At 48.5% G+C, this 19,946-nt stretch overlaps 7 protein-coding genes and 1 long non-coding RNA gene across 10 annotated transcripts; 5 read left to right on the top strand and 3 right to left on the bottom strand.

The window, feature by feature from the left end:
- The first annotated feature begins 60 nt into the window (after positions 1–60).
- On the top strand, positions 61–2,166 carry LOC117187421 (very low-density lipoprotein receptor-like). 2 transcript variants are annotated; one of them, XM_033390078.1, is made up of 2 exons: positions 61–324; positions 2,079–2,166. In XM_033390078.1, exons 1-2 carry the CDS (start codon positions 88–90, stop codon positions 2,142–2,144), a joined length of 303 nt encoding a protein of 100 aa, XP_033245969.1. In that variant the 5' UTR covers positions 61–87; the 3' UTR covers positions 2,145–2,166. The 2 variants fall into 2 exon arrangements, with proteins under 2 accessions (XP_033245969.1, XP_033245968.1); XM_033390077.1 differs by lacking the exon at positions 2,079–2,166 and adding an exon at positions 393–503.
- On the bottom strand, positions 936–2,005 carry LOC108154754. The gene is made up of 2 exons (XM_017285129.2): positions 1,273–2,005; positions 936–1,215 (listed from the first exon to the last, which is right to left on the bottom strand). Exons 1-2 carry the CDS (start codon positions 1,906–1,908, stop codon positions 958–960), a joined length of 894 nt encoding a protein of 297 aa, XP_017140618.1. The 5' UTR covers positions 1,909–2,005; the 3' UTR covers positions 936–957.
- LOC108154753 lies at positions 2,163–3,513 on the top strand. The gene is made up of 2 exons (XM_033390064.1): positions 2,163–2,640; positions 2,699–3,513. The coding sequence occupies exons 1-2, from the start codon at positions 2,188–2,190 to the stop codon at positions 3,410–3,412; spliced, it is 1,167 nt and encodes a 388-aa protein (XP_033245955.1). The 5' UTR covers positions 2,163–2,187; the 3' UTR covers positions 3,413–3,513.
- LOC108154750 lies at positions 3,401–11,793 on the bottom strand. Its single transcript, XM_017285122.2, has 5 exons — positions 11,487–11,793; positions 11,329–11,414; positions 9,544–10,677; positions 6,477–8,645; positions 3,401–6,400 (listed from the first exon to the last, which is right to left on the bottom strand). The coding sequence occupies exons 3-5, from the start codon at positions 10,214–10,216 to the stop codon at positions 3,606–3,608; spliced, it is 5,637 nt and encodes a 1,878-aa protein (XP_017140611.1). The 5' UTR covers positions 10,217–10,677; positions 11,329–11,414; positions 11,487–11,793; the 3' UTR covers positions 3,401–3,605.
- Positions 11,794–12,203: 410 nt separating this feature from the next.
- On the top strand, positions 12,204–13,763 carry LOC108154757 (short coiled-coil protein B). Of its 2 annotated transcripts, XR_004472113.1 has the most exons (4): positions 12,204–12,419; positions 12,499–13,062; positions 13,147–13,409; positions 13,704–13,763. XR_004472113.1 is itself a non-coding variant. In XM_017285131.2 (2 exons), the coding sequence occupies exons 1-2, from the start codon at positions 12,365–12,367 to the stop codon at positions 12,849–12,851; spliced, it is 408 nt and encodes a 135-aa protein (XP_017140620.1). In that variant the 5' UTR covers positions 12,204–12,364; the 3' UTR covers positions 12,852–13,087. The 2 variants fall into 2 exon arrangements, 1 of the variants encoding a protein (XP_017140620.1); XM_017285131.2 differs by lacking the exons at positions 13,147–13,409; positions 13,704–13,763 and having other exon boundaries at positions 12,499–13,087.
- Positions 13,764–13,857: 94 nt separating this feature from the next.
- On the top strand, positions 13,858–15,351 carry LOC108154756 (cysteine-rich hydrophobic domain-containing protein 2). The gene is made up of 3 exons (XM_033390076.1): positions 13,858–14,074; positions 14,418–14,628; positions 14,687–15,351. Exons 1-3 carry the CDS (start codon positions 13,947–13,949, stop codon positions 14,852–14,854), a joined length of 507 nt encoding a protein of 168 aa, XP_033245967.1. The 5' UTR covers positions 13,858–13,946; the 3' UTR covers positions 14,855–15,351.
- LOC108154752 (SR-related and CTD-associated factor 4) lies at positions 15,321–19,920 on the bottom strand. The gene is made up of 3 exons (XM_017285126.2): positions 19,810–19,920; positions 17,389–18,243; positions 15,321–17,206 (listed from the first exon to the last, which is right to left on the bottom strand). The coding sequence occupies exons 2-3, from the start codon at positions 18,203–18,205 to the stop codon at positions 15,687–15,689; spliced, it is 2,337 nt and encodes a 778-aa protein (XP_017140615.1). The 5' UTR covers positions 18,206–18,243; positions 19,810–19,920; the 3' UTR covers positions 15,321–15,686.
- LOC117187422 lies at positions 18,764–19,661 on the top strand. The gene is made up of 2 exons (XR_004472114.1): positions 18,764–19,230; positions 19,371–19,661. It is a non-coding gene; the product is annotated as an uncharacterized LOC117187422 (long non-coding RNA).
- Positions 19,921–19,946: the final 26 nt, after the last annotated feature.

Raw genomic sequence — 19,946 nt, 5'->3', positions numbered from 1 at the left:
TGGAGGACAAGGAGAGCTACGGCGTGTGCCCGGCCTGTGTTCCAGATCATTTCACGTGCACGGCCCCAGGGAAGGGGGAATGGTGACATGAATAAGGAATGCGTACCCGCCTACTGTCGCTGTGACGGCGAAAAGGACTGCCTGGACAAGTCGGATGAAGTGGGATGTCCCACATGCCGGGTGGATCAGCTTAGCTGCCAGTCCGGCGAGTGCTTCGACAAGGCTCTGATCTGCGATGGTACCACCTATGACAACTGTGAGAATGTCCACGATGAGGCCGACTGCTGCAAGCGGCCAGGAGACTTTCAGTGTGCCATCAACCAGGTGAGTGGAAAGACACGATATCTGCCCAAATTCTTAGACTAAAAGTATCCTATTCCACCTTCCGACAGCTTTGCAAATCAGCCAAGCAGATCAATGAGATTGTATCAACTCTGTCCAAGCCCAAAACTGTTAAAAACTTGTTTTAGTCAAAATACAAGAAAAGCAAGGACTAAAAACTAGCCAATCTTGAAGAAAATTTATTCATCAATGGCCTAAAATTATGTGGGAAAAACTAAGGGTTTTAGTTAGCCAGAATTATTCAAGGGAATATACAAATTGAACAATATGAACGATTATCCTCTTTCGTTTTTTTGTTTTGACCTATTTCGCTAAAACCTTTTTTTGTTTTACCATTTTTGCTAAAACCTCTTTACGCAAAATGCAATAAAAGCAATTATTTAAAGTAAGCCAGTCAAATAGAAAATTGATTTATTAATCGGATAAAAATAAATGGGCAGGGCTGAGGGTTCTATCTAGCTAGTAATATTCCACGGAAGATCAAAAAGGAGGAATATGTAAACTAGAACTTGAATTCGTCAGTATATTTACGGTATATTTTTAAAATGAGACGGTACACTGAGCGCCAATAATACTAAAAAAATGCCTTATTATTTACTTATTTATTTATATTTTTTATTGTATTATGGACCCCTCAGCATCCAGCAAGATGTCTGGAAAGTGCTTGATGATCTTTGTGAAATGCGGAAATCGCACTACACTGTTGAAATTTAGACCATTCGCCGCCTGGTAGTCCTGGAGCAGCTGCACCAGTCGCTCCCGTGGCACTGTCTCCGTCGCCATCCATAACTGAACAAGGTAGTTGAGGGCGTAAAGCTGGACTTTCATGAGGCTCAGCTCGTTGACCAGCTGCATGCCGTTGGGTATGATTATCTAGAAAGGAGTGAGATAGAAGGGGGTCTATAAAGAATGTTGTGATGCTCCACTTACATCCAGGCACAGCTGCTCCAGCTCTGCCATACCGCATTGCCGAAATGCCAGGTCGAAAGCTGGTATTACATCCACCAGCGGCCAATCCTGCTCCTTGACTTTCTCAAAGAAGGCGGCCATCAGCTCGGGCATTTGGTAGGCATTCGATAGAATGAATATGTCCCCAATGATATTGAGGCCGACAAGCGGCGAGTCCACCTCGAACGTGTATATGTACTCGAGGAAGATCTGCACGCTCTCCGGCGACACACCGTTCATTTGCAGCACTCCGTTCCAGTTGGGGTTCTTGAAGATATCCGTCTCCATCTTCTCCGAGGAGGTGGCCAGAAATATGCGATGACACTCGAACGTCTTGTAGCACACGCTGCCCGCCTGCCCATCTGGCGTTACGGACATGTTCTGCACATGGATCTGGCAGTCACTGTCGATGGCCCGGCGCAAGTACTCGAGTCGCCGGATCCGGCTCGAGTTCATAATCATTTCATCGTCCATCGATGGCGGTGGCTGGTTTGAATTATTCATCGCAGCGTAGAAGTCCACTTTTCCTCCGGTTGGCGGATTGTTGGAGGGTCCACTGCTATCCACATTGTTCTTTTCGTCATTGCTCTGAAGGCTGTTTCGCTGATTTTGTTCCATCGGAATTAATTTACACTTATGTGGCCAAAAGATTTGAAAAAACTTCCTGAATTTCGAAAGGACATAATTTGTTGTGCACTGAATGTCAGTCGAGGTCAAGGCTCATCTCGGGGCCTGCTCCGATACTGTCCATTCTGCCTTTTCCATTTTCAAATTTTCTTTCATTCTAGTTCTCTGTTCGGAGGGCATCATTTCCACGAAAAAATGCGCCAGAAATTTCATCTCTAAGTTTTTAGAAACATCTTTTTTTGGCCATTTCAAAATTGAAGCTTTGCAAAAATGAACTGCAAATTGCGTCGCCTGGATATGCTGCGGTCAGGACAGCTGTCCGACTGCGAGGTGCGCGTCTGGTATTCGGACAGGAATAAGCGCTGCCATCGGGTGTTCAGCTGCCACCAGTTCCTGCTTGTGTCCGCCTCGGAGGAGTTTGGGCGACTGTGCAGATCGCCGAACTTTGAGCGGAACCATCGAGTAATCGATTTGGACGATGCCTCGCCCCAGGCCTACGAGGCCCTCATCCTGTACATCTACACCTACGAGGTGTGCAATGCCATCAACCTGGAGATGTGCGGCGAACTCATGCTCCTGGCCATAAAGCACAAAATGTACGACTTTATCGACTGCTACCTCACCAAGCTGTCCGCACAGGATTGGCCCATGGAGGTCGTCCTGCAGATATTTCATCTGGCCAATCAACACAACAGCCCCGTCATTATGGATCTGGTAGCAAAGGTAAATCGTCTCACAATATATCTCCTCTTCCATTTCATTAATCGTTCCTTTCTGCCAGAAAATTCTTCCCATTGCCACCAAAATGTTGAAGGAGAATGTATTCCTGCGGCTGAACGTGCGAGAGCTCAAGGCTCTGATGATCATCATGAAGGCCGAGGAGATCGTACCCGACAAGGAGCTGCTATGCGCACTCAAGAAGTACCAGGTGGCCAACAACTTGAGCTACTGCGACATGGAGCGCTTCCAGCAGTTCGTTGAGGTGGCCCGGCTCTTTGAGGAAGTTTATTTCGCGGTGGATGGCTCCTTAACCATTCGAGCGAGTGGGGACGATGAAGACGACGAGTGTGTAACGGATTTGCCCAAGCCGGAGGAGGCCATATCTAGCACATCCAAGAGCACATGCTCTGGCTTCGTAGAGGAGCAGGAGAGCCTTTGTATGGAAAATTCGTGGAAGCAGTCGAGCCGTTCGAACATTTCCAGAGTCGCGACGAATCAAGACCTCAAGCTGGATTTATTTGCTGTCAAGCAGAAAGTCTCTGGATTCGTTGAGACGCAAAAGAACCCCTCAGGATGCGTGGTGAAGCAGGAGAACGTTTGTGCATGCGTGGTGAAGCAGGAGAAGGGCTGCAAACCCTGTTCCCCAATACAAAAGCAGTCGAACAATTCGAAGGGCCCTCGAGTCGTGGAGAAGAAGGTCCCGTCGAAAACCTGTGGATGTCCAGCGGATGTAAAGAAGAAGCCAAGCGTGAACGACTGCCAGTACAGAGCTTAGACGCGGGGGTCGGCGGTTTTTTTTATTGAGATTTGGATATAATTAAAATCAAAATTATCGCTTTACGATTGGGGCTTACAGAATTAAATACTATTTTATAATATTAATACGCGAAAACGTGTGCCAATATGCTGATGCAACAAAATTTCTTAGAATAAATTAATCAACGAAGCGAAGGGGAGCGGCGGGACGCCTAGGATGCCGTACTCATGCAATGGCGCGCCTTTAGCGGCGGCAGCATCACCAAATCCGAATCATCGTCATTGTCATCGTGGGTCAAGCTGTTGGGATTGATGCTCTGAAAATCCTCGTTGTCCAACTCATCGTCCTCCTCATCAGCAGTGACATGATGATGCTCTTCCTTCAGTTTGTTTAAACTGTCTCTTACAACCTCGATGTCCTCTACCACTTCCTCTTCTTCTTCCTCGCCGCAGTCATCGTCATCCTCATCCTCATCGTCATCGTCACTGTCATCCTCATCAAACTCATTGTTCGACGACTGTTCTTCCAGGTCAAAGCTGCTACTGCTGCTGCTGCTGCTGCTTATATTCTGCTGAGGATTCTTCTGCTGTGGCTGCTTCTCCTTCTGCGGGTGTTTCTCGATCGGCTTCTGCTTGGGTTCGACCCATTCTTTCTTTGCATCGACAGCTTCGAAGTTGCCAATGTCCATGCCCGTGCAGTTCATATTGAACTTGCAGACCACTGCAATGCGTAGATTGACAATGTGCGAGTAGAGTTTCACGGCGGGGCCCTTCTTCAGCAGCAGATGATCGCTCATGTCTTCGCGCCCCAGCATGAGCAACGCCCGACCATCGATGTCCTGGTCGAAGATTGTCTGCGCAATGCTGGGGGAGTTGAGCGCACGCTCAACGTACTCGTATACATCCCAGTTGGTCCAGAACAGCGGATTGCTCTGGATCTTGCTCAACGCGAAGGCGCTGTTCTTCTGCCAGAGACGATAGTTGCGCACGAACTGGGGCCCATAGTCCTTGACAATGGGCATGGCAATGGTGATGCAACGAGGATCCACCGGCTCCTCCACTTGCACTTTTCGGTTTGTACTTCCTTTCGACTCCCTTCCATTGGTTGTGGATTTCGCTTCCGTCTCTTTGGGAGTTGGTTTCGCTTTCTTCTCCTTGGGATTGGGTTTTGTGTCTTTGGGAGTGGGTTTTGTCTCCTTGCAAGTGGGTTTTGGATCCTTGGAAAGGATCTTTGTCTCCTTCAGAGTGGGCTTCGTTTCTTTAAGGGTGCACTTTACCTCCTTGGCTTTGGGTATCGTCTCCCTATGTTTGGCTGTCGTTTCCTTCTGTTTGGGCATCGTTTCCTTTATTTTGGCTGTCGTTTCATCCTGTCGTTTGAGTATCCTTTCCTTCTGCTTGGGCTGTGGGTCCTCTTTGATCACCTTGTGCTCCCCTTTGATCTCGGTCTTGGATCTGGGTATCGTGTCCCTGCGTTTCGGCTGGGTCCCTTGTTTGGGTTCAATTTTGGGCTCCAACTGTACGACCACCTGGGGCCTCACCTCCTCGATGCGCTCTTTATTGATGACCATTTGAACTTCATCGATGACTATCTGATCGTCGTCCTCCTCCTCCTCCTCCTCCTGCTCATCGATGACCAGCACTGGCTGCTCCCGCATGAACCCATCTCTATACGCTGGCAGGGGCGTCGCAACCGAGAACTTCATTTGCTCGCGGAGCGGCGCACGAGTGATCTCATGTGGAGCCACGCGCGCCGGCTTCACCGTTTTGGAGCGCCACTGGCGCCAGTTCTCCGGGGCATAGGGACAGCACTCGGGCAACGCATGGACGTTGAGATTGAAGCGCTTGGCATTGCCAAAGCCGCGGCAGCCATTCACATCGCAAGGCATCTGGGGCGGGGCCTGGAGGAATCCGGGCGGGGCCTCCAGCTCGTGCTGAGTGGCCTCGCACCAGCCAATGGGGTGCAAGTCGGGGCTGTCGTCCTCCAGCCAGAAGTAGTACTCGCTGGGCCAGCAGTCCAGATGCAGCTGCACGCGGAACCCTTTCCGGACAACCACTGTGGCCGGACGGATCAGGCAGGGATTGCGCTGATCCACAACTTCGAGCTTCATGCGCGCCTGAAAGTCCATCGGCTGACGCGGCGAGAATAGGTCCTCGGGAGCCGCTATACCGCCTTTGCGGCGCATGAAGTCCTCCCAGCTGAAGACCGTGTTGTGGTAGCTCGGGGGCACAATCAGCTGCTGGTGGCCGGCATGCCAGCCGCAGGGATGAATGTACGGGGAGCTGATGTGCACCCAGAAGTCGTAGCAATCGTCCCAGCCATTGAAATGGACTCGTATGCGCTCGTCTAGTATGTCCGCTACCGTGGCCACACAGATCTTTCCCGTGTCGTTGAGGTCCTCCGCCTCCAGATGCATACCACGTCGAAATCGATTTTCGCGCTTATACGGCGTATGGTTCAAGTGCGTGAACAGAACTCGGGGGGCCGCCTTCGCGTTGGTCTTCACCAGATAGCGGCTCCAGTTCCACCGCTGCGAGCAGTAGCCCCTCGGGGCCTGCAGTATTCTGTTTGTGCTCTCGCACCAGCCGGGCGGAAAGATGTCCAGCGAGTCGGCATTCACCCAGAAGTCGTACATGCTGGAGTAGCCGTCGAAGCTGAGCTTCAGGCGATAGCCTCGTACCTCCGCGACGGTGCACACGCAGAACAGCGAACAGTTCTCCGGATCGATGGCCTCCAGCTTCATGCCACGTTCGAAGCAGTTCGCGTTGCGGGGAAACGCATTGAGGAACAGGTGGATGGGCGCCGTCAATTCGGGGCCGTGCATCTCCATGTACTCGGTCCAGCGGAAGGGCCTCTTGGCCACCTTCTCCCGCGCCCGCTCCATCTGATGCTCCAGCCGAATGGCCCGCTGCTGCTGCGATGGCGCTTTTTTGGCCTTGCTGTGGTCTATGTTTGTGCCGGGAAAGCGTCGCTTTTGAGATCGTCGCACACATCCCACGGAGCAGTAATCTGTGGGCAAAGAGAAACGATTAGATTAGTAAATGAATCCTGGAACCTGGACGCCCGATGGAACCCCATTACTCACGTGGCGCCAGAAAATCAGCGGCAGGGCCATGGCAATTGCATCGCTGGCACAGATAAAGCAACGGATGGAGGCTGTCGGTGGGCCTCCGGCCGGGACGGTCGCAGAGGGCGCGCTCAAAGTAGCTGGCGGGACCCTTGCGCGGCTCACATCTTTCCTTCAGCTGCAGCAGGCTGTAGCGGTTGATGTCGAAGCGCAGCGAAGAGTTGTGCAGGCTGCCCGGATGTTGGCCGCGCCAACGCAGCATATGCATGTGGTTGAGCATTGCCTTCTTCATCAAGGCAGCCTTGGACCCATACGGAGGATTTAGAACCAGCTCGAGAGGAGTCTTGTGCGTGGGCGGGTGCTCGCCATTCTGCGTGGGGCGAGGCAGAGGAGGAGGCCCCTGGGATCTATTGCTGCCGGAGGAGGAAGAGGGGACAGAGCCGTCTGGCGATTTGGCAAGGGTCTCCTCGCACCGCAGCGACCGTTCAAAGTCCTCGTTGGACACAGACTCTGCCTTGACAATGCTTATCGTGTGCGCGTGCGTGTTCGTGTTGGTGTGCGTCTCCGAATCTTCCTTCCGCTTCTTGGCGGGCACCGCAACCTCCTCTACATCGCTGTTGGCCGAAGAGCTGCTACTCGAGATGCTGATGCTGCCGTGGGAGGTCTTTCTCGAGGAAGATAACGTTATGCCGCTGGCACTGGTCGAAGAGTTCTTTCGGGATTTCTTGCGCGAGTTCTCCAGGATGCCCAAAGCGACACCAGTGGTACTGGTGCCCGTGCTACTGGTGCTGCTGCTGGTCGGTGTGGATGTGCGTCTGGGGGATGCCGGAATGGCTGTGACTGTCAGTGTATCCGTGGAGAGTATCAGAGGTACCTTTATTGCCTGCTCCTTCTCCCCGTCATCGTCGCTATCGTCTGTGTCGATAGTGATTGTCTCGATGGGCGGATCGGCCAGTATCACCACGGCGTCGTCCTCCTTGTCGGGCTCAACGGTATCTTTTGCGGGAACGACGGGTTCTTTTGCGGCTACTTGGGGCTCCTTTGCGGGTGCTTGATGCTCCTTTGCGGCTACTTGGGCCTCCTTTGCGGGTGCTTGAGGATCCTTAGCGTGTAGTTGGGGCTGCTTTGCGGGTGCTTGGGGCTCCTTTGCGTGTACTTGGTGCTCCTTTGCGGGTACTTGGGGCTCCTTTGCGGGTGCTTGAGGATCCTTTGCGGGTACTTGGGGTTCCTTTGCGGGTGCTTGAGGCTCCTTTGCCGCTACTTGGGGCTTTTTTGCGGGTGCTTGAGGCCCCTTTGCGGCAACTTGGGGCTCTTTTGCTCGTGCTTGGGGCTCCTTCGCGGGTGCTTGGTGTTCCTTTGTAAGCCCGACGACCACCGAGGCGCGGCGGTGATCTACGGTTCGCATCATGGCCACCTCTTTGAGGGACACGAACGACTTGGAGCGCTTCACCTTGGGCGGATTTGTGGCCGGAGCTGGTGGCTGGGGGGTTGGTGGCTTGGACTCTGTATTATTGGGGCCATTGCCGACGGCCTGGATGGTAATCTCTCTGGGATTTGGATTGGGGCTCATCTTGCGGCTGTGTGGAGGAGCCTTGGGCATGTCTTTCGGTGTGGACCCGATCACTATAGGCAGGGCCTTTTTCTTGATGTCTCTCTCTTTGTTGTTGTTTCTCCCAGTGGCTGTTGTTGGAGTAGAGTGCCCGGGAGTGAGTGTACCCTTGGCAGGGGGTAGTGGCAGTGCCGTTTTGGGGTATATGTACGAATTGTTGCTGCTATTGCAGTTTCCGTTGCTTCTGATCTGCTTATCAACTGTTGCTGCCTGCGTTGTGTCCCTGGGCATGTCGCTCACGGGACTAGGACTGGGACTGGCAGTGGAATTCGGATTCGGATTCAGATTATTTTTGCCTATCGCTTGGGCACTACTGCCCTGCTGAAGCGCCTTGCTGACAATGATGGCATTGGGATTGGCCCCGGCCTGACTGAATTTAAAGCGCAGCTTATCGACCGCCCCCTTGCTGAGCATGAACGGGGAACGTTGTTTCGATGACTGCCCACCTCCGCCGATCCGTGAGATTTGCTGCTGCGACGGAGCTGTCACAGGGGCAGGTACAGGTAGAGCTACAGCTGCAGTTGCAGAGGCCGATCTAGATCCAGATGCCGATACCGATACAGAAGCAGGTACAGGTGCTGCAAATATAAGCCAAATTACAATTTTTATTACACAAATGTTGTGCCTGGCCAGATCCTCGCGAACCGCGAACCACGAATCGCGAATCGAATGTTGTGTGTGTTTTCCCCTCGTTCCTCATCCGCTGCCTGCCCTGCCTTGACTGCCTTGCCTGCTTATTGCAGCTGCTAAAAACCTGATCGTCATCATCACCATCGTCACTCTCTGGCTTTTGTTGTTGCTACCCCATCGCTGCCCCTGCCCCTTCCACTGTCCCGCTTTTCACCACTCCACAATTGTGATATTGATAAAAAGAAAATATGCATTCAAATAGAATACAAGAATTTATGCTTGCTTTTATTTTATCTGGCGCTCTTGAGCAGCAAATCTTTGATTTGCCCAACAATCGATCCGCTTACGATTCCCTCGAGGGGTAAAAATATTTTTGCTATTTGCTAGCAGAGCGTAGTGTAGAGCGTACAGAGTAGAGTATATTTCTCCAAAAAACTGTACACACACGCACGCGAAATTCAATTAAATTTTCATTCGTTTCCAAACCGATTATGAAATGTGCTAAACCAGCACAGCCGCAGAACACGGAACTCTAACGAAACTTATAATCATACAAAACATGTAAAAACACAATAAAATCTACGCACACACGTCTTTTGGTCGTTCGGTCGTTGTTGTCGTCGTTGTCGCTCCGTCAATGGACGCGCGAGAGCGGCGACTGCGAGCTGTTGCTGTTGCTGCTGCTGGCTGGAAACCAAAATCGAAACTGAAACCAAAACCGAAACTAAACCGAACCAAAACCGAACCAAACAGAGACTCAAAACGAAAGCAGAATATCTCCCAAATCTCGTATAGACGGATCTCCTGAATTATATAACTTTTGGAGAAAGAAACGAAACCACTTACCAGGTGGGCCCGCCGTCTTGGCGGTCGTCGTGTTGGGGTATTCTGTGTTGGCTGTTCTGTAGCCACTGGAAATGGCTGAGGCTGGAACCGTGGTCGAGCCATAGCTGCTGTTGATGGTGAAAGAGACTTTGCTCGGATTCGGCACTTTGCTCACAGATGTCATCGAGGCTGGAGTGGGACGTATCCCCACTGCCTGGGCCTGGGGATGCGGATGGGGATGGGCATGCGGTGGAGCAGAACTTTTCCTCGCGGTCTTGACGGATGGCGTTAGAATGGCCATGAGAGACGAACTAGGATGATGATTTGTGGCGCCGCCTGTGGCAGACACAGCCGACATGGGCACCAGCTGTATCAAGGGACCAGCAGCAGCCACTCCTCCTGGCTTGATACTGGTGGTTTTCAATCCAGACGATTGAACAATGTTCATGTTCATGGGCGTCATCGTCAGTTTGGATTTCAATGCCGAGTGGATACTGTTATTATTGTTGTTGTTGTTGTTTTTGATCGTCTGAACGTGGCCCATCGTTATGCTGGAGGACTTTGTGGGCATGGCGGCGATGGGCAGGAAACGCATCTCCTCGGATCCCTTGCGCGGTATGATGGCAATGTTGGGAATGGACATTTTCCGGTTCAGCTGGTTCTGCTTCGAGGAGTCCCCGTTGGCAGGAAACATCTTGGCCACTTGTCACTCTTCCAAGTTCCGCTTGTGTTGTACTTGGAGCTGATTAATATTCTACTTCGCTAATTACAACTCGCGTCTCGTTGAAACGATTCTTCGCTATTGAACGTTGTGCCCTCCTCCTACAACAAAGTTTTTTGGCATTTTACACTCTGGTCCAGCGTTTGGTATTTTTCAATTTCGGTTTTTGCTTTTCTCGACTGAAAAACGATTCTTATGTTTTGCAATGTCTCTATTGGTTGCTATTTTTATCTGTTTTCACTCGCTGCTACCTTTGTTCTTTGTTTATTTATACATTTAAACATTTGCAATTGCAGTTATTATTTTCGCGCGTTTATTTGCACTTATTTTCGGTATTTTCTGGTGGTATTTTCAATTATTTAATTGGCTGACATTTCCGTTGCCGTTTGCAATGTTTAAAACGCTTTACGGTTATGTTGACCGAGCAAAGTCATCTGAAATGATTAAGATTCATTTATAGTGTTGTGATATATAACAACAAGTAAGCGAGGGGTTGAAAAATGTTAGAGTGTATATATTTGGCAACGTGCAGGATCCACCATGTCGGCGTGCATTTAGTTCCTGAAGTACGCTAAAAAAATAGTTTTTATTTCTTCATTTAAGATTCGGGATAGTAAATTATCTTATCTATATGAAAATTTAAATCTAATCAAAACTTTAATTTTGCGAAATTAATATACATATTTCAGTGTGGCGTTTTGCTTTTCAAGGTAATTTTTTTTACCGTCTAGTATATTTTATGATGTGTATGCGGTCACACTGAGCATATATTGAATTTTGATACCAATTTTAGGATTTCGATGGTTTTTGTTATCTTCGAAATAAAACTTTATTTTTAGACGTGAAAGTTATGCTCCGCTTATGGCCAACATGTAAACTTGCAGCGGAATCTTTTTATTGCTTTCTTTCTGTTACGTATGTAGCCGCTAGACAGTGCAATGACAATGCCTTAATACCTTCTTATCTGGGTTTTGTTTTGGCCGATTTGCGATTGAATTTGGCAAAAATGCATAAACTATGCTCTTATGCTTTATGTTTTATAAACTCCTAACCGGCCACGTTTGGGAACATAACTGTTTACTTACTGTTCAAATGCACAGAGAGGCCCGAGAGCGAATGGAAAATTGCAGCATCGAAGGACCAGAACCAGGATAAGATTATGCTGGCAAACCTAGGGGCAGAGACACAGAACGTGCCAAACAGCATTACAATTGTGCTTATGCTGTGCACGGGTAAGCCTTACCTGACTCAATCATTGGATTTCGAGGGTGTTAATGATACGACCTCGCGCACGAAATCTTGGATATGGTACTTTAGGCGACGCGTCTAACTGTTATGATGTTATTGTTGGCAGTGAGGTTGGTGCTATCGCCACAAGCTTTTATTCACTGAACACTCTTGGCTCGACAAACTGAACAAAATCACGTTACACGGAGTTGAAGTTCCACGGCGATATTGAAAACTATACAGCAAGCAACCTGCGGGGCAAAAGCATGCGATGCGATGGATGCGTGTGTATTTTAACTTCTATGATCGGAATATGTCAGGTGGCAGCTCTGTCTGTTTGGATTATGGCTGGTGTCAGTTAATTTGAAATAATTTCAATATGTTTTGTACGCATCGATTAGGTTCGCGCATTAATGGAAAATAGGCCATTTGCTTTGTATTGGCTGAGTAACTACGCAGATGAGATATTAATAGTGTACATTTGATCATTTGAAACTCAAAAGAACGCCGCGTCTGAAAACACTTTACTGAAACGTATCAGCAGATATTGTGCTTATTTTCAGGAATATATGCAGATATTAAATTAAATGCCTTTCTTAAACTTTTCAGAGTACTTATCGAATAACTTACAGTATATAAACATTACGCTTGTTAAAAAACAAAAAAATAGATAGCGTGCTTCTTTTTGCGGTTGAACTTCAGTAAAGTGCTGGAAAACACGCCACACCAGGTCATAGTGTTGAAAAGTACCGCACAGAAAACAAAGTAGTAGTTTTCGTTTTTCGTGACAAAAAAATTCCAACGTTTCCAAGCCAACGTTTGCAAAATTTCAACCGAAAATTGAATAAAAATAGCTACAAAATTGAAGGGAACGGCGTCACCCAGAACCTAACCATGTCACTGCTTAACAACGATGACAGCATACTGGCCATAGACGAAGATCCGCAGGGTGAGAGTGTGGGAATGGGCGAGTCTCGTGATGATGACTTCATTTCAAACATTATTCCATTAAATTTTTTTTTGATCAGTTGTCATCCAGGAGGATGAGCCCTCGACAGCCCCCCACATGCCCAGTGGCCAGTCGATGGACTCGTTGCGCTCATCGTTCACCAACAGAAGCTCAACGCCAGACTCTACCGAGCATTCGCTGGACACGCTCGAAATGGCGCAGGACGATCGCGAGGAGAAGGCTCGCCTAATCACGCAGGTATTGGAGCTGCAGAACACCCTTGATGATCTGTCCCAGCGTGTGGACTCTGTGAAGGAGGAGAATCTCAAATTGCGCTCCGAGAACCAGGTTCTGGGACAGTACATCGAGAATCTCATGTCCGCCTCCTCGGTGTTCCAATCGACCAGCCCCAGTGCGGCGAAAAAGAAGTAGAAACAAACTGCCGACTACCGGAAGGAAGCCTGTACCTCTCAAATATGCCTTGTCGTTCATGCTATTGCGAAAACATACTCGTCTATAACTATATTTTATATTTTAGCCTAGTCTAATGCTGCAATGTTTTTTTAGTTGCGTTGCTAACTTTTCGAATTTGTGCACAACACCATTGTCTTTGTTTAGAGTGTTTAAGCTTAATATTAGCTTGGTATGTATATTATACATACAACGTATTTATTTTATAGTTAATAAATAAATCAATATATCAATATCAACCCTGCGCGGCCAACAGCTGTTCGTGCCTCAAACAACAAATGTTCAGCAGCACGAGCGCGGAGGAGGAGCTATTTTCGTATTACAAAACGTAGAAAGCGTGTAAAAGTTGTAACCTGTGCTCGAATAATCAGAAATACCTGTCAAATGGCAAGATAAAACAATAGTAAAGAGCCCCTGTGCCAGCGCTACGGGTGTTTGAAAAAAAGTGATTGCGAAATATGTACGTTGCAGGGGAAAGAAAGGTGTAATAGGAGTGGAGTCGTCGTGTAATAGGAGGAGGTATGTAGCCGTGTGTCGTTTTTTGTAGCTGCTGTTGGCCTACATATTGCGTGTAGACATGGTCTTATAATGTAAAAAAAAAAACTTATAGTATTGAAATTGTCTTTGTATTGGAGTCAAAAGACTATCCCCCTCCCTCCAACGCAGCAGCAGCAGTGGCAGCAACAACAAAGCAGACGGCGGCCAGTATTGAACAACGCCATACTGTTTTGTTTTCATTGTTTTTCAATTTTAATATGCATTTTATTTTAAACTTTGCTCTCCCCCTCCTGCATGCCCAATCCCTAATGGAAGACGTCATCTCATATCAGAAAAGCGATCAACGACGAAGCGTATGGCGGAAGCAGCCGCCAATAACAAAGGCACTGGTTCCTCCTCCAACGACATCTGAAGACGCACACAATTTTATTCGAAATAAACGCAGGCACGAACATATCCAAACATGTTTTGACCTGCCGCCTGCCGTCTTCTGTGACGCCTTCGCCTTCCTCTTAGCCGCCTATCAGGCCTATCAGCGAGCAATCATCAAACCAAACTATGTCTTTCTCCGATTTCGATGCCATCTACGAGGATGAGCAGCTGGAGGAGTTGGAGCACTTTCAGGATCAATCGGTGGCGCCAGTGCCCGAGCCCATCATTATTCGGGGCGCAGGCAATATGACTGTGTAAGTGGTCGACAAACAATAAAATGCTAGATTAATAGACGGACTCTGTTTTCTCTGTATGCAATTGAAAATGTAGTTCAAGGTCTGTGCCACCTAATTTTATGATAGGCCCTGTTTTGTAGCACGGCTCTATTGATACGGTTTGACCTCATTTTTGGGTTGGGGTGGTGGTCGCTCTTGTTACTGGGTGCATTGTTGTTTCCCCAGCTGGCAATTGCCTGCCGGTTGCATAAGAGAAACGTTAGCTGTTTAGTAGAGGTGCAATATTCGTGATAAATGTGACGCACTAGGCCGAGGAGGAGAGTCGATAAGCCATACTTTAATTCTCGTTCTATATTCACAGATTTGGTCTGAGCAATCGCTTCAATTCGGAGTTTCCATGCGGCCTGCTGTCGCGCGTGGCCCCCGAGGAGTTCAAGGCGACTGTGGGTCGCATCAATGGAGTTCTGAAGAAATCCCTGCCCGTCAATGTCAAGTGGCTCTTCTGTGGCTGCGTCTGCTGCTGTTGCACGCTCGGCTGCTCCCTCTGGCCCGTCATCTGTCTCAGCAAACGCGTAAGCATAGCGTAAATATACATAGTACATAGAAGATATTCTAACCTGTTGCCCACAGACACAGCTCACTCTGGACAAACTGTTCGAATGGGAGAATAATCATCTATATCATAAGCTGGGCCTGCACTGGCGACTGCATAAGCAACAATGTGATTCCAATTCCATGATGGAGTATGTTATTTTAATTGAATTTATACCCAAAACGCCCATCTATAGGCCGGACTAGATAGGGGCTCCTCTCTCTCTCCCCCAATCAAGCGCCGCACAGGACAGGGAGCAGAGCCAATGGGATCGGGGGGCACACGTAATGGTAATTGTAAAATAAAACACTAGCTGCTAACAAAACAAAAAACACAAACACACACCTTGCTTTAGGCCTAACCAGAATTGTAAACTAACCCGCGATCAGGCGAAAGAGAGAGCACAAAAAGGGGGCATGGCATTAACTAGTTTAGTGCATTCGCAGATTGTCATTTTAAGCCTAGTAATATTTAATATTTAGTTTAAACAAATTTTGGGAAACATTCTAGAACTAAGAACAATTGATTTTTTTCTTTTCAATGTTTGTTTTTCAAACTAATGCAATACTTACGAGTAAATATACTTCATGTATTTCTTGTTAGGAAACTTTAATTGAATTTGGTCTGTAACGTAGCCTAGAAAGGAATCCATCAAATTATAAACAATATTGGTTAGTTCCTTCTGTGGACAGCATATCATTCATAATGTATTCTTTATCATATGTGTGTACCTTTTATGTATGTATGTGTTTTTGTTGTTTCAAATAACTTTACAGCACTTTGGATAATCCATGCTTGTGGCACGGACAATCGGTGAACAATAAATACATTTAAATTAAATTAAATTTCATTTTTGTTAATTCTTTATGCTTAAATATTATCAAGTCTTTTAACAATGCGCGGGCCTGGCTCTAGGAATATATAGTGCTTAAGGGTGTTTAAACTTAAGGAATGCGATTGGAATGAATCGATTTCGGTTCTACTAAAATACGTATATCAATTTTCGGGTAATACTAGGGATAGGGCTAGGGATCGGATTTACTCGATCTCGCTGTGAGCGTCGCCGTGGCTGGATTCATCGTGGCTGTGGCTCTTGGCCGATTCGGACATGGCCATTCTGCACATGTCCATTTCGCTCTCAAAGTTCATGTTTTCTTCATCATCATACTCTTCCTCTTCCTCCTCTTCGTCGTCATCTTCATCGTCCTCTTCGTTCTCCGAATCCTCATCGCCATCAGCATCTTCGTTCTCCTCAGCTTTATCAGCGTTCTCCTCAGCCTTGTCTTCCTTCTTTTCAGTTTTTTCTTCCATACTAGTCTCGCAATTGACTTTCTTCTCCACTTTGGGCGCGAGGCTCTCCCCAATCAGCTCGTTAGCGACTTGCATCAGAGCATCCGTATGCTTGCGCAGTGCCGTCATCACCATCGAGTCCTGCTTCATCTGGAAGAGGTGCTCGCTCCGGGCGAACTTCCTCTGCTGCTTAAAGAAGTCCTCGAGCATTTCCTTCTGCGCCGAGCGCATGCCATTGGCCAGCTGGGTGAGCTCCTTGGTGAACAGATCCTCGTGCTGCCTTTTACGCCGCTCCTTCTGCTCCTCCTTTGAGTTGCGGATGTCCTCCGGTGCGGCCCGGGCCTCGGCCTGGGGTGCAGTTCGGGAATTCTTGGGTGTCGACTCGTAGATCGGGGCATTCCGCTGCAGCTTGATAGGCACTGGAGGGGTGGCCACGCCATGGCTCTGACCCATGAGACGCTTCCGCTGCTGCGGCTGCTGTGGCGGCGGCTGCTGCTGCGGCTGCTGTGGCGGCGGCTTCTGCTGCTGCTGTTCAGACAGAAATTGGGCTTGGCGGCTGGTGAATGCAGCTTGGGGTGGCATGGGATATCTGGGAGGTGGCCCACGCAGCGTGCCATGTGAATAGATGGGGGGCGACGGGCTCGGCGTCGGCGATTGGGGCGGCGAGATCGAATGCCCCAGATCGGGAATCATGCGCTCGGGGCGCAGCGAGTAGCCCGTGCCACGCATGGGCACCGACTTGAGGCGCATGCCCGCCGGTTGGATACTGATATCACGTGGAAGACGCGCGGGCTGCTTCCGGGGCAGTATTAGCTTGCTGGTAGGATGCACGAAATTAATGCTGCTCGTGCTCTGCAGTGCCATCGAGCGAGTACCCTTGTCGTGGTGGCCCGAAATCGGCCCCATTTGGGTTAGAGACGGCGGCGGGCGATCGATCTGCAATATGCCGTGTGTGGGCCTCTTTAGTTCAGCCTTGGCAAAGGACGCAACCCTCAACTTCGGCATCGTGGGCGGAGGCGTGTATACGTGATTGGAATCCCCATCATCGTTCAGTTCCACGCTCACTAGCGGCGGTGTGGGCGAAGCTGGCGCCGTAGGCGGCGGGGTGTTTGTGTCATCCATGCCCAGGTCCACATCTGGCTCGTGCTTTACCGACACAATGATGGGCATATGGGGCACGTAGCCGAGTACCCCGCGATCGTTTGCTCCGTAATTAAAAGCTTCCATGTCCGGCTCTGATACAACGTCCTTCGGCGCGGTTTCGTAGCCTGCAAATGAAGATCAATTTTAAGTTTATTAAAACTACAAATCTAAAGAAAATCCTACACGAGGCGTAGCTGCTGAAGCAAAGCGTTCGATGATCGCGACAAAAAAATATTAAACATCAAGCGTCGATCGCCATTTTGATTCAGAGTTGCCACTTCTGTTGGAAAAAAGGGTTGCCGCCTACCTGTATCGGTTGGCTCCGGTTTGACAAGCCCCAGGCGAAAGCCAAATATAGGATGTTCCACGCCCATTTCTTCCTCTTCGCCCATCGTCTTGGAGCTGTCCATGGAGTTGCCGCATTCGCTGAGGCTGCCACTGGCATTATGGCCATCGGCGCCGCCCAGCATGCGGCAGAGGACACGGTAGACCTCCTCGGGCACCACCTTTGGGACCCCAGTGCCGTGGCGTGTCGTTGTGTTGTAGGTGGACTTGAGGAACTTCCACTTGGTCCAGATCTGAATGCTCGACTTCTTCACGTAGCCCTTGCTGCGCATTATCATCTCGACCTGCCGGAACACGTGCTCGCTCTTCGTGTTACGATCGTGCAGCCGCTCCAGAGCATTGATGTTTTGCATGATGCTCAGCATTTCCAGCATCTCGGGCCGGCTCCACAGGTTGCGCTCCGGCCGCGATGTTGTGTGAAACACAACATCACTCTTGACCCCGCCCGACGGCACGTCTGCGGGTGGCGGAGAAAGGTGCTCCGTAATGCGCATGGGCATGAGTAGGCCGTCCACATCGCCCACAACTCCGTTGCCCGTTGCGGCCGTGCTGATGAGGCTGTTGATGTTCTGGTTTTGGTTCTGGTTCTGGCTGTGACCTTGGCTCTGACGCATGTTGTGCTCCACTTTGCTCAGCAAACGCATCTTCGTGTGGGCGGCCACCGTGGTGTGGGCGCCCACCGTGGTGGCTGGGCTCCCGCTGCTTGAGGACGAGCTGGATGCCTTTTTGCCCGTCGACGAAGAGCTGTCGTTCAGGCCCATATATCTTGGCATTAACATTGTTCTAGCATGAGTGATATTAAATCACTCCGTAAAATCTATAAGGAAAACCATATTTCGATTAGCTTTGAAAATCTTGAAAATATTGGAAACTTATGGTATTTGGAAAATATTGTACACGCATGTCTGTAAGTATATTTTAAGTATTTCAATTCTACTTTGGAAATCCACCACCTTTGGGCGCAACTTCCATAGAAACGTTAGTATGTTTGAGTTGGAGCGTACAAGACCATGAAATGTGGATGATGTTGACACGTGTTTCCGACTGTTTAACACATTCCAAAACCCTTCAACACACCCTCATGCCCCCAATCGTGCACACACATACCAGTGGGAAACTGAAGAAAAAAGGTAACGAATCTAGAACTGAGGAAATATATATTTTTATCGATTTTGATTACGAATTTCAAAACGAATAATGGCCCGAAAAATACGACCATGCAACCGACACAGTCGCACCACACACATACCAAATAACAATCAAGAAGTCGCTCAATAATAGAACTGAACTGAACTCTTTCTTGAGATAGTGTTTTCGTAAATATGATACGGATATGTAATATACATACATTCAAAAGAAATTAAGTGTAAGCGCACACAGCTGCTTCTTTTTTTGCCGATGCGTAATCGCAATCGCACAAAATTCAAAGAAATGGCGCACAAGAAATACGAAATTATGAGAACCAGCACAAAAGAATATCCCAAATTATGTACAAGAAGAAGAGCTTATTCATGTCGGTGCCAGCGAGGGGGAAGAAGGGATAATGGCAGGGGCAAAATTCGAAAAAATTCCAAAAGTTTTTGCGTCATTTTCCAGCTTTTGGCATTTATTGCGAATATAACGCGCGGCTTGAGATTGATTTGCAAATGGTACAGTGGTCACGGGGTCTTGGAAAACAAAACGGGTTGTCAGACCTATTGGACTGTGGGTCCTGTTGGGCACATCTGGTTTGAAACCACGACTGTATTGGATTTATTCGATGCGGGGCAGCATTCACTCACAACTTATACTGAACCCAGAGCGGGTATGTAATATCCAATTAAAATTAAATTTTTTGTGTCCACTGTAATAAGCAGAGATACAACGGAACGAAACGCATGGTGCAATAATATAGGGTGAAGTATTCCTCTCAATGTCATATTTTTTTTCTATTTCCTCCTGCAGAGAGACACTTGTAGAGCACGGGAGCGGGCACGGCACAGGTAGATATGTCACTCTATTAACGGAAATTCGTCACCTCGCATCGACATACCTTGAACCAGCGCAGAAACGAGAACAAGCTGCGCTCACGAACACGAAAAAACACACACACACACACGAAGACACGGTCGCGAGCGAGCACAAATTTACGCTTATTATGTGTGTGCTGAGAAGTTTTTCAAGAAAAAGAACAAGTGAATTAAATTTCCCAATTATATCCATATTGAAATTGAATAAAAGCCAATTGACAACTCACATGGCAGCCCCTTCAGTGTGCTCCAGAGCCTTTGCTTGCTTCTAAAACTGACTTTCGTGATTTTAAATAGTTTTAAAACAATTTTCAAGATTCAACTATTATTCAGCAAATGACTAGCCAGGCACACACACACTTGCACTTACTTACCAGCGCGAGAGAGAGAAAGAAAGAGCGCCACACACACACTCAGAAAACGAAGAGCAACCAACGGCGGAATCGAAGCAACCACCGTCGCTAACGACGATTTCAATACTGATACTGAATTTCAAAACTCGAAAGCGACG

Source organism: Drosophila miranda, chromosome 2, assembly GCF_003369915.1.
Source record: "Drosophila miranda strain MSH22 chromosome 2, D.miranda_PacBio2.1, whole genome shotgun sequence".
Classification (NCBI taxonomy): Eukaryota; Metazoa; Arthropoda; class Insecta; order Diptera; family Drosophilidae; genus Drosophila; species Drosophila miranda.
The sequence above is the reverse complement of the archived record's forward strand: the minus strand, read 5'-3'. Positions and strand labels throughout refer to the sequence as shown.